The sequence below is a fragment of the Corvus cornix genome, chromosome 13, assembly GCF_000738735.6.
Source record: "Corvus cornix cornix isolate S_Up_H32 chromosome 13, ASM73873v5, whole genome shotgun sequence".
Classification (NCBI taxonomy): domain Eukaryota; kingdom Metazoa; phylum Chordata; class Aves; order Passeriformes; family Corvidae; genus Corvus; species Corvus cornix.
In genome coordinates this window covers 14,159,150-14,172,379 of record NC_046343.1, presented here as the reverse complement: position 1 = coordinate 14,172,379, position 13,230 = coordinate 14,159,150, and the positions used below count along the sequence as shown (strand labels likewise).

The following is a 13,230-nucleotide window of genomic DNA, read 5'->3' as shown; positions in this document are numbered from 1 at the left end:
AAGCTCGGGACGGAGGGGAACCATCTGCTCCCGAGCGGCAGCTCTAATGGTGTCTGGAGAATGAACTTAGCAAATGAAAAGCAATGGGATCGGCCAGCCAGGCTCCCGGCTTTTCCATAGTGGGACAACGTGGAGGTTCCCCCACCCCCGGGGCAGGACCCGCATGGATCCGCAAAGAACAGGGATTCAGGCCAGCGTGGGCATCATCTCTCCAAGCCTCGTAGGCTCGGCCAGCTCCCTGGGAACTCCCGCTCTTTATCGAGATCCTTTCCAAAGGGTCCTGCTCCACAGAAACCCCCGCTCCCAGGGGCTGCCTTGTGTCCCCACCCCTGGGCGAGGACGCCGATCTCGCCCGCTTTTCCTCTGGGTCAGTGCTAATTGCCGCACATAAATACCGTTCTCCACGTTTTATCCTCCACCTGTAACGGTGCCCCATGTGCTTTCTCGGAGGATTTTCAGCTCAGCTCCTCCCCGGGCTGAGCAGCGAAGGAGCGGGCACAGCAGACCACCTTCAGCCCACGGCCGGGGCTCGGTGCCGCCTGTCCCCCGGGAAAACGGGGACTCCCTGGGCTACCGCGAATGTCTGGATGTCACTTATGTTAACTGAGCAAGGCTGGGAGCGTGGAGTGGTTATCGCATGAGCTCTCATCGCGGAATAAGCAGCCAAAATGTTTCTAGCTGAAGGGCATCTCCGCCTGCCCGCAGTCTGTGTGGGCAGACATGCCTTCCCTAAGAGGGAGAATCCAGCAGCGGCCAGACGGCGGGCACCACGTCCCTAAAACTCTTAACACGTGAGAAAATCCTGGCTCCCACAAACCCCACATAGAGAAATTCCAGCCGAAATAAAGGGCACATGAGGACGACACCTCGACCGACAGGAGAGAGAGACAGCGAGGGAAGAGCCGCTGCCAGCGGGATCAGCCCGCGGGGGACGAGCGAGAGCCCGGACCCGCTCGGGGTGACAGCACCATCTCCTGCCGGTGAACGAGCACCGGAGCTGCCGCCGCCGCGATTCGAGCGAAGGCTGCCGGGAGCTTCCGGAGCAGGGAGGCGGAGGGAAGCGGAGGGAAGCGGAGGGAAGCGGAGGGAAGCGGGCTCCGCCCGCGCCTCGGAGCGCCCCGGGACCGAGAGGCTCCGTGCGCGCCCGGGACGGACGCGCTGCCTGGGGAGTGGCTTGGCAGTGGCTGCTATTGTTTTATTATTATTAAATCTTATTTTCTTTTGTTTTATATATTTTATTTACGCGCTTTGCGACTGGTGCCGCTCTTATCTTCCTGCGGATTGCGGCATGGATACCCGGCCGAGCCGGGAGCCGGGCCGCTGCGGGGAGAATGAAGGAGCTGACAAGGCGCTGGGTCCCCCGGGAGAGCGGGACAGCTCAGGGCCGATCGCGGGTCCGGCCACCGGCCGAGCAGCAGCAGCGCCTGGGGGCGCGGCGACGAGCATCGCCGGCAGCTTCCTGAAGAAGATCGGGACTTCAGCTGTGCCAGCGATCCGAAGACAGAGGTGGAAGGGGACGGATTTGTTGTGCGTCCCCCGCTCTCTGAGCCTGCCGCCTTCTATTCGGTGGTTGCTGGGGGTGATGCGCAGAAGCGAAGACTAAACGCCGCGGCGGTGTGTGCTCCAGCCGCTGTGCCACCAGGTCATCTCCTTCCTCGCCCCCCACCCGCATTGTCCAGGGAGGAGTGCCTCGCTGAAAGACCGATCGGACCCGTGTGAGCAGTTCTTCTCCCGGTGCTTAGGGTACTCTTGAACGATATAGGAGGCTGTTTTTAAAGCTTTCGGCCTCAGAAGGCTTTGAAACCAGACCCGGCTTTTCTGTGCCGTGCTCTAGCCGCTGAACTGCGCTGAAGAGGTGGGAAGGACACAAAGACAAATGCGACGATGCGAGTTCGGAACTCGTTTGCCCTTCTGGAGGGGACGAGCTTTTCTTTCCGGATCCTCGTCGGCGGAGACAGTGTCCCTGAGCCGGCTGATGTGGAGCTGCTGTGCGGTACTTTCCATTTTGGGATGGTAGCGCTGCCAAGTGTCCTGTATGACGGGAGCGATTCTGTCGGAGCTGCTGTTTTTCTTTCCCCTGCCAATTCTCAGTTTCTTGTCTCCAAGTGTAAATGAAGTCATGATCTAACTTCAGCGGGGGTCTAAACAGAGCATTCCGAACACCCCTCGAAAAGTCTGTGTGTCTCTCTGCTGTCTGAAGAAGAACAGCAGATGAACCTTTTGACTTGTGTTTGCCCCTGGGCTGCACTTGCTTTTCTAAGAGTCCAGCGATCAGTCCGTGAGCTCTGATGGATGAACTGAACTTGCGATGTCGAAACACGCGGTTATCATTTTTCAGGACTTTAACCAGCCTTTCATCTATTCCTGCCTAATGAAGGAGGCTCAAAGTAACGCTCAGGCACTTGATGGGCTTTCACAACCTTAAGATGAGTAGTTTATACTGATTTTTTCTACAGATCCTCGCTGTGGATCACCACTCCTCACGTCTCGCTGCTTGGTCAGAAGCACTGGGAATGCTCTGAGACTGACCAAAGTTGAAATAGCTAAACCAAGCCTTCCACCAACTCGTGAGCTTTTTGCAGGATCATTTCAGCTTTTTTTAATGACCTTTGTGGGTTCTCGTTATAGGTGCAGGTGATATAAAAGGCACTTAGTTGTGCATCTGTGGTAGTAACGCTACACTACAATGCCTAAGGATTTGCCAATGTCACCCACTACCCCACTGCTACTCAGGTAGTAGCTGGATTTCATCAGTGTGAGAATCTCGCATGGGCTGGATTCGAGTAAGCAAGAAACAGCTCTTCCTGTAGGTGATCTTGGAGTCTTTGACTCTGTCTTTGCATATAGGAGCATTTTTATTTCTAGTTAAGCTCAGATGTCCGGCATTGTGGGACCATTTACTGAAGCTGCTACTTGCTGGATATGAAAACAATATAGACAGGTGTTCAGACCACAATAAAAAGGACACCGTGTCCTATGTCCTCGACGTCAGTGCTTGTCATCTCATTAACAGCTGTTTTACTGATTTAAAACATCCTACTACATTTTGATACAGCAATCTTAACTCAGTACGGCTCTTAAGATACTTGTAGATCGAATTTGTTGACATCGGCATTACATTTTCATCTCCATGAATACGGCATGAAATATTCCTCCAGAGAAGACCTACTTATTCCAAGTAAGTGAATTAATTTAGCAAGCAGGTAAGTAGGGGGGAAAACCCCAATCAACCAAAACAAACTCACCATGAAAATAAAAACAAAACCAGCTGAACAAACAACAAAACCAAACCAAAACATAACCAAACAAACAAACAAAAAAAACCCCCAAACAAACACCAAACCAACAAACCAAAAAAACCCAAGCCAAAGGCTAAAATCTGTCTGGCTTAAATCTCTCGTCTGGGACTCACATGGAGGAAATGTGACTGATTTGTTGATAGAGGATCATCCCCAGCATCTCTTCCTGTCCACAAGTCAAGACAGTTATTTCCTTCTGCTACAGAAATTTTTAAAAAGTGCCAGAAGACTCCAGGAAACTCAAGAGGTCGTGAACATGTCTCCAGATCAACCTGACAAAAATCGAGCTGTTCAGGATCTTTCTCGCCAGTCCTCTGTTATCAAAAAGATCAATTCTGTTGTCTGCACCTGGAAAAAGTTAACAAATGCTGTTCTACTTGGTAGGATGGATTTGCCTGTGTCTGTTTACCTGTGGTCTATGGTAATGAGTGTGAATCTGCAAACCTAATCCCTGGAAGAGATAGACAAAACCCGTGTGGATGGTAGGAATGAGAAAAGGATGTGCTAATGGGTTTAATAAACCCGAGTCCTCGGCAGCAGCAGTGCCTGCCAGAGGCTCCTTTTGCTGTTTACCGTGGGCTGCTCCACTCGAGAGAAGCACTGGAGGGGAAGACCACTCTTTATCTTCAAAGCCTAGTTCCACCAGGATTTGGAATGTGAAACATAAAACTCTCTGAATGTCTTCCTCTGGGAGAAAACCCTGTCACTGGTTGCGATATGAAAATGCAGGTAAGTTACAGAGATGCAGTAGGAAGAGTTCATCTTTGCATTGATGGCATAGGCCAGACAAAAATGGCATCAGGGATGGATCTGGAATCAAGACATCATTAATGTCCACAGAAAGCCTGATTGCCTTCAGTGGCAGGTTTCCATATGAACCGGAGGCACCACGGAGATCAGTAAAGCAGGAACACAAAAAGGTCAGTAGCACAATCGTATTTAATGATGTTTTGACCGTGGTTTGTGTACAGAAGCTACAGATGTAACGGCAGAAGTCATCCTTAGGCCTCCTGAGGGAAGAAGTGCTGTGGCTGCAGTGCCGCTGCCTGCGGGGCCCGGGGACAGGTGGTGAATGTGAACGAAGGCAGACGAGAGCTCTGCGGGCATGTGGAGGATTTTGCCCTGAAGCTTCAAATAGTGGTAGAAAATCCTCCCACAGCCACGCAACCGGCTTTGCCCGGGGTGGAGATGGGGAGATTGTGACATCTTTTTTTTTTTTTTTTTCCCATTAATGAGGCATCTTGTTGTGGTGGGGGAGTACCTGCATAGTGTGGCAGTGATCCTTCTCTCTGAGTGGCACGGAGTAGGGGTTGGGGATTTGTCACAGGGAGGCTGAATTTGAGTGGGGAAGAGTCTTCCCTGAGGAAAGGAGATGCTGTGTAGCACATGGGCTGTGTCACTGGTGACGAGCTGTAGAATGTTTGCCTAGTTGGAGACCTCTGCCCCTGCATACAGAGGTTCTTGCTGTATCCTGGCAGAGCTTGTCTGCCAGAAAGGAGAACCAAGAGCTTGTCATTCATCATGCGGGTGGAAAAGGAGGCTGGAAGAACTATATCGAGCTTTATAAATAGCATACAGGAGCTGTGGTGGTCCCGTGCTTTTTTCAGCATTCTTGGAGGATTGGTGTGCTGGGCTGGGATGAGTTTGAATCTCCGAAGGAAAGATTCAAACAATCCCCTGGTTTGTCTGGTGTAATTGAAGCCTTTTTGGTCAGATGTCAAAATAGCCAGGGCTTGGGCTACTTTTATCAGAGTGAGGTGTATTCTTTTCATTGAGATAACGGATTCAAGAATGTGTCCGTCTTCCAAATGGGGAGGGAAGTGATGGAGAAGGGACAGGCTGTCTGTCTTGCATAAACTGCAGAAAAGCAGGAAGTTTGTTCCTCACCTGGAGAGATGAAAGTCGGCAGGAAAGGAGGGGAGCTCTTGCCAAAAGAGTCCTCACTCCATGTCGAGAGTGATGTGATCATATGTAAAATTAGTTGGTTAAAAAGATAAAGGAGAGCCAAAAAGAGAAGAAGAGAAGGAATCGAGGGAAAGGAAGACTATGAGAAGGAAGGAAGGAATAATGCAGGAAAAAAAAAAAAAGGAGAAGAGAAGAAGAATGAAGCAATAAATGGGAAGAGAGAGAGAAAGGAAGAAACCATGAACTACTTTAGTGACATGTCATTGTCGGTATCACTGTACACAGAAAGAAAGGAATGTGAGAAAGGAAGAAATAAAGGAAGCAAAAAAGATTACAAAGACAAGAAAATAGGAAGAAACATAGATTAGATGACAAGAGTGCACAAAATATACAGCAGAAGAATACAGGAATAAAGGAGAAAGCCAAGAAGGAAGATATATCCGTAAATTAGCAAAGAAGAAAGGACGGGGAGAAGAAGACGAGATTTCCAAAACGCACCGAAATTACCTCTAGATGCGGAACGGAGTTGGTCTCTGAAAACGTCCTCCTTGTTGATAGCACCGCATGCGGCGCTGATGTCACGTAATTAGCGCTGATCGCTCCTGTTTTGATGATCTCCACCGCGGCGCCGGAGGCAACTAACGATAAACCAGCGGGGTAAGGAAGAGAGAAGGATCGAAAGAGAAGGGAAGGGAGAGTAAACGAGAGGGCATGGCACGGCGAGGACGGAAACGAGAACAAAGAGAAGAAAGAAGAAAGGGAAGTAGAACAGAAAGAAAAAAAAGAAGAAAAGATAACTGATAAAATAGAGAAGGCTAAAGCAGGAAGAGAAAGGAAGAAAGAAGAAGAAGAAGGAAAGACAAAAGAGACAAAGGGAGAAAGAAATTGGACTACGGTAGGAAAACACGGCAGAGGAGATGGCCATGAGGGAGCGGAGGCGCGGGCGCTGTGGCGGAGCGTGTGAGGCGGCGGAGCAGCGCACGGTGTCGCTGCAGGCTCAGGAACGGCGTCTCGGCGGCTCCGCCCCGGTGCGGCGGAGAGCCCGGCTGTGAGCGCGGGGGGGCGGCGCGGGCCGGGCAGCAGAGCCGGTGCGTCCGGGCGGCGGCGGGGAGCCGTGCGGGGCCCGTGCCGGGGCCGGCAGCCAGAGCGGCACAGGCGGCGGCGGCGGCGGCGGCGATGGGGGAGCGTTGTTGTGCGGTGGTGCGGGTGCTGGTGCTGCAGGCGGCCTGGGCGCTGTCGGGCGGGCAGGTGCGGTACTCGGTGCCGGAGGAAGCCAAGGCCGGCACGGTGGTGGGCCGTCTGGCGCAGGACCTGGGCCTGGAGGCGGGCGAGGCGGAGGCGCGGCGGCTGCGGCTGGTGGCGCAGGGCCGGCGGGCGAGCGTGGAGGTGAGCGGGGCGAGCGGCGCGCTGCTGGTGAGCTCGCGGCTCGACCGGGAGGAGCTGTGCGGCAAGAGCGCGCCGTGCGCGCTGCGGCTGGAGGTGCTGGTGGAGCGGCCGCTGCGCGTCTTCCGTGTGCAGCTGGAGGTCACCGACATCAACGACAATGCCCCCATCTTCCCCGCCGCCCGGAGAAACCTCAGCATCGCGGAATGGACCACTCTGCCGGGGTCTCGTTTCCCGCTGGAGGGCGCGTCGGATGCGGATATCGGAGCGAACGCGCAGCTCTCCTATACACTCAGCCCCAGCGAGCACTTCTCTCTGGATTTACAAAAATCGAGTGAGCGAAATATTGAACCCGAACTTGTTTTAACGAAATCTCTGGACCGCGAGACGATTCCCGTTCACCGGTTGGTGCTGACGGCGAGTGACGGGGGCCGACCGTCTCTGACAGGAACAATGGAGCTGGTGATCTCGGTGCTGGATGTGAACGACAACGCGCCCCAGTTCAACCAGTCGGTGTATAAAGTGCAGCTACCGGAGAGCGCTGAGGTGGGGACGCTGGTGACGCGTGTGAACGCAACGGATGCGGACGAGGGTATTAACAGTGAGGTGACCTATACCGTGACGAACTTCATTCCCCCGAGTGGAAGAGATGTGATTTCCGTCAATCCGAATACAGGGGAAATTCACCTCACAGCAGCCCTGGACTTTGAAGAAGTCAGTATATTTAATTTCCGTATTGAAGCGAGGGATAAAGGGACACCCCCGCTGTCGGGCCACTGCAAGTTAGTACTGGAGGTTCTGGACGTGAACGACAACGCGCCGGAGGTGTGGGTGACGTCGCTGTCGGTGCCGGTGCCGGAGGACGCGTCGGTGGGGACGGTGGTGGCCCTGCTGAGCGTGTCGGACCGGGACTCGGGGGCGAACGGTCGCGTGCGGTGCTGGGTGTGGCCGGCGTCGCCGTTCGGTCTGGAGGCGACGTTCGCGGGCTCGTACTCGCTGGTGCTGCGCGAGGCGCTGGACCGGGAGCGGGTGTCGGAGTACGAGGTGGAGGTGCGTGCGGAGGACGGCGGGGCGCCGGCGCTGCGCGGCAGGCGCGGGCTGCGGGTGGCGGTGTCGGACGTGAACGACAACGCGCCGGCGTTCGCGCAGGCCGTGTACACGGTGCTGGCGCGGGAGAACAACGCGGCGGGCGCGGAGCTGGCGCGGCTGTGGGCGCGGGACCCGGACGAGGCGGGCAACGGGCGCGTGAGCTACTCGGTGTGGGAGGGCGGCGTGGGCGGCGGGTGGCGTCCGGCGTCGAGCTACGTGTCGGTGGACGCGGAGAGCGGGCGTCTGTGGGCGCTGCAGCCCTTGGACTACGAGGAGCTGCAGGTGCTGCAGTTCGAGGTGCGTGCGGTGGACGCGGGCGAGCCGCCGCTGTGCGGCAACGCCACGGTGCAGCTGTTCGTGCTGGACGAGAACGACAACGCGCCGGCGCTGCTGCCGCCTGCGGGCTCGGCGCCGGAGGCGGGCGGCGTGGCGGGCGAGGCGGCGGCGGCGGCGGCGGCGGGCTCGGTGTCGGTGTCGGGCACGCTGTGGGCGTGGGCGGCGTGGGGGGGCGCCGGCGGGGCAGGTGGTGGCGAAGATCCGCGCCGTGGACGCCGACTCGGGCTACAACGCGTGGCTGCGCTACGAGCTGTGGGAGCCGCGGGGCAAGGGCCCGTTCCGCGTGGGGCTCTACAGCGGCGAGGTGAGCACGGCGCGGGCGCTGGAGGAGGCGGACGGCCCTCGCCAGCGGCTGCTGATCGTGGTGCGCGACCACGGCGAGCCGGCGCGCTCGGCCACGGCCACGCTCAGCGTGTCGCTGGTGGAGGCCGCCGAGGCGGCGCTGGCCGCGGCCGCGGGATCGTCGTCGTCGTCGTCGCGGTCGGCGGCGGGCGCGGAGATGGGCGCTGGTGCGGCGAGTGCGGCGACGAACGTGTGGCTGGTGGTGGCCATCTGCGCGGTGTCGAGCCTGTTCCTGCTGGCCGTGGTGCTGTACGGGGCGTCGCGCTGGGCGCCGCGGGCGGCCGTGCTGTCGGGGCCCGGGCCCACGACGCTCGTGTGCGCCAGCGAAGTGGGCAGCTGGTCGTACTCGCAGGCCCACAGCCGGAGCCTGTGCGTGGCGGACGGCGCGGGCAAAAGCGACCTCATGGTTTTCAGCCCCAACTTCCCTCCGCCGCCGCCCGGCCCCGCGGCCAAGGACACGCAGCCGGAGCCCTCCGCTCTCCTGGACACGGTCAGTGCCCCTCCCTTGCTCGTTTCTCACCCGTATCCAACCCTTCTGTTCCGTCAGGTGTGCAGGCTCTGCGGGAATCGAGGCTCAGCTCCCACGGCCCGAGAGCGATGAGTGCTTGACGGGTGCTTAAGGATATCAGTGGCACCTTTTGCATCTGCCCTTAGGGGGAATATAGAATTATTGCGGCACCCCGGAGCCGTTATGGTCCGCAGCTGCAGTTTGCTGCTCTAGATTTGAATTGTTCTGTCCTAGAGTGGAATCACTGCCGATTGCGATGAGAGGTGCCCCAAGGGGTCAGCTTTCGAAACAGTCTTGCCTTCTGGTGTGTAGCATTTCCACCCAAGCTTGCTCAAGGATCGAAAAAATGTAGGTTGTGATGTTTGCAGTCCCCCAGGCACTGTGTATTGCCTTATTGCCTTATTGACTGCTGACCGTGCTGGTTTTAGTCTGCTTTCTTATGAAAAATTCTTATCCTTCTCTAATTCTGCTCACGAGAAGATCTGATACAAGGTGACAACTGTATTTCATGGACAAAAGTTTACTATATTCTTTCTACCAGACTCATTAAGAAAGTGGAGAAGGTGTGGCTAACATTTACATATTTCCGTGATCTTTTTCCACATTATCATGTTGCTTTAACTGGTAGCATAAAATGTAGGGCCAGAGGAGTATGGCCCAAGGAAGGTGTGACAAGCAAGACTTTTTTTTCCTTTTCCTGCTGCCCCTATGCCTGAGATTGTGGATTTGTGTTCCTGGCCTTAGAAATAGCATGAAATACACGGGCCCGTTTTGATGTTTTTTCAAAATTTACATCAATGGCAACATCGTTTCAAAAGCTCTGGAAATCTCTTCTGTAATGAAGAAACAAAGTAGCAACGCCAAAAATGAAAGAACCACCATTCCCAGCCAAGTCTCAAATAACACTCTCCTACATGGTCCCTGTCATGTGTTACACTGGTGCTCTCACCAACAATTCGGTCTTTTTCTCAGAACATGACATCAATGGCATCACCATGTAGAGTTGTCCCAATATCACCTTTAGAAAGAGTTTTGCTCCCAGGTCTGCCACACTTCCATCTGACATAGCTGAAGCATTACAAGACATGAAATGTCAGCAGCAGAGGTTCTGCTGTAAACTGCGTTGATGATGCCGTCTCTGAGTGTTTTATGGTGCTGTCGTTGCTGAGAAGGATAAGCAAAAGCCGTGTTGAGCCTTGGGATAGGAAAGGAAGCTGTGGTCTGTGACACTGAGTAGGGCCTGGCCATTTCCTCATCTGGAGGGTGATCTTGAGAAGTGGGAAAACATGTTTTTGGGGAAACCGCAAATCCATGGGAAGGCCATGGGTCATGACATAAGAAAAGAACATGAGATCATATATTTACCTTGAGGACACATCTCAGAGTGGTGAGTGGAGGATGCCTAGAGGACAGTGTGAGGCAGGATGGGAACAGAATGCTCTTGCCAAGGATCATTTCCTAGGCCCTAAGGGTTTGGAGTGGATGCCTTCCTGATCATGAGACAGCGTGTGATACTGAAATGCTCACAGATGTTCCTTTGAGGTTCTCAGCATCTTTCATCAGAGACGGGCCCTTGTGGTGGTTCCTGCCTGACAGAGACCATGCCTTGGTAAGAGCTGGTGAGATGGAGAGTGCTGAATGTTGTTTTATGAATTGCTTGTTTCAGAAATGGTGTTGTGGAAGGGGAACACTTCAAGCTGCTGTCCTTGTGTAGTGGTGGGCATTTATAGTCGTTTTCACAGCCACTGGTGTCACCATGATGGTTCCTTGCCCCTCCTCAGGTGGGATTTATAAGGACACGTGATGAGGTGGCTGTAATCTTTATGTGCTCAACCTCCCCTATTTGTGCACTGGACAGGTGGCCGCACTGGAGGTGGTGTGTCCTGATGTCGCACATGGCTCATTCTGATATTTGCAGGCACAAACCTGCACTTCAGCCCAGCTCTGCTTTCATGTGGTACAAATTCTCCCACTGAACTGACCATGTGAGTGCTTTTGTGCTTTGTTTTTTGCTGTGGTTCTCTTGATGATACAAAGATGTGTGGACTGGGATCACATCTGCCACAATTCTAACCACAGAATCTTCATGAAGTCTAAATGCAGCTTTGTGGTGTTCCCGCCTGAGATTGCTGAAAAGGAGCAAAGCATTGGTGGTGAACAGGCAGCTGGGAAGAGCCTGCCAGATGCTGTGTGGCTTTTCAGCCCTCAGTATGTTCTCTACACCAATCACGAGGGAAGGTGAGGATGTACAAAGAATTGAATCACATGCAGAGCAGAGTTTACAGCTGGGTCATGTTGCTGGGTTCTAGCAGTGTTTGATATTTTGTCAGTGATCCTGCATGTGGCACTAAATAGGGCCTGGAGTCATGTGGTGGGGAGGGGGAGTTTAAGTGGGGGAGTGTGTTGCCTAAGGAAAACGTGGATACTGGGTAGAACACAATCTATGTCATTGGGGAGGAGTTATGGAGATCTCGTTTCACACGGAATGGGATAAAGGGTATCAGTAGAAAACCTTGAGAAAAGGCCCATGTGCAAAAGGCTGCTCTCCTGGGATCCTGTCAGGACCTCCAGTAGTTCTGCATATTCTTGTGCTCTGTTGTTCCCTATGACATTGCTGCTTGTGGCATTACCTGCCTTTTATTGCTTGTATTTTGTGGGGGATGTTGTCGGTCAAACGGAAGGTTTTTCAAATTTGTATCATTCTGCCTGCCTTCTTGAAACATTTCCTCGGTTATTTCTCGGGTCTTGGTCTTGCTAGGGACAGGAAGTTGCTGGTAACATCAAGGGACACCGTCCCTTAAAACCAATACTTCTGGTGCTGGAGTTTCTTTTTCTGAAAAAGCAACCAGTGATGCTACAGGTAAGTCACTTGTACATGAAGAGGCTGTGTGTGAGAGACAGGTGTACTTTGGTTCCTGTTCAGCCGTGGTATCTTCATGTTGGATCAACTGAATGTTGCCTGGATTGAAATGCCCGTGGGTTTGGAGCACCACTGCCTGCTCTCATTCCTTTCCTGTTGCTTCCTGGCACAGGGTGAGCACGTGGAAGCAAGGACAGATGGAGAAGTGACATTAATGCCTTTCTTGGCGTAGGTGTTGTAGGGCATGCAGTAGATGTTCTCAGTGGCAAGGCCGTGGTGTTACACTTGTGGCTTTGGGCTGGATTTGCAGGTGGAACAAGAGTCAGGAAGAAGAACTCTGCATAGAAGTGTATGACAGCTGCTCGGTAGCTGTGGTCTCACAGTGCTTTTTCAGCAGTATTGGAGGATCGTCGTGCTGGGCTGTGTTGGGTTTGAGTTCCCGAATGAGAGGCTTATCAGTGTTGTTTGGAGTATTTGGAGCCTTTTTTATTAGATGCATCAGCAGCTGTTTCTCTGGCTTTTGTGTCAGAGAGTGGTGGAACCTGTGCTGATGTAGCAGAGATGTTCTTTGCCATCTGACTGCCTTGCTGTGCTATTGCAGGTGCTTGGGAGGACTGGAGGCTGAAGAGTGTGGCCTTTATTCAAAGGGAAGGGAATTTGCAGGTGCATGGGTGGGAGGTAAGAAAGGTTGTTTCCTATCAACAGGGATAGGAGGTGGTAGGGAAAAGAAATGCAAAATCTTTCCAAAGGGTATGTCCATGCTTCATGGTGGGGTGCTATAGGTATTTTTAAAATGATTGTTCAAGGAAAAAATGAACAGAGGTTACAAGCATGGAAGCAGAAGAGAGGGGAGGCAATGACAAGGCACAGAGTACAAGGAAGGAAAACAAAGAGAAAGGAAGAGAGAGAGGAAGAAGAGAAAGGAAGAAGGAAGTAGGAAGGAGATTTAAAAAATTTAATATGGACTTGAAGGAACCAGTGTCAAAAAGAAGAATGAGAGCTTTTCCCAAAGGACATTTACATTGTTCATCATGAGCACGTGGGAAATATTTTAGTCAAGGAAAAAAAGGAGAATAGAGAGGGTGGAATCAGAAGAGGAGGTGGTAAAATAGGACAGGGATAAATAGGAAAGGAAAGACAGGAAAACAGAACAAGGAAGGAGAAGGGAAAGGAGACAACAGAAGGGGAAAAAAGGAATAGCAAAAGGAAATAAGAAGAAATTAAAAAGCAAGCAAGGAGCTTATGCAAGTAAAAATAAAGCCAGAAGGAAAGTAAGAGAGAAAAGAACAGGATAGAAAAATAGAAGCGATGATACAGGAGATGGCCAGAACACACCTACCTTGTCTGCAGACCCTGAGCGGAGTTGGTACCTAACAAGGCTCCATCGTGGCTATAGCACCAGGTTCCGGCGCTAATGACTCCGACTTTGATGATCGGTGCCGCAGCGCCGGTGGCAACGGACGAGCTTTCAGAGGGGCTAAAGAATAATGGAGGATAGGAAGAAAAGA

At 53.2% G+C, this 13,230-nt stretch overlaps 1 protein-coding gene across 1 annotated transcript; it reads left to right on the top strand.

Moving 5' to 3' along the window:
* The first annotated feature begins 5,697 nt into the window (after positions 1-5,697).
* Positions 5,698-12,897, top strand: LOC120410763 (protocadherin alpha-6-like). Its single transcript, XM_039559912.1, is given in 2 exon segments — positions 5,698-8,176; positions 8,178-12,897. Coding segments are annotated over 2 exon segments (2,574 nt in total). The 5' UTR covers positions 5,698-6,380; the 3' UTR covers positions 8,956-12,897.
* Positions 12,898-13,230: the final 333 nt, after the last annotated feature.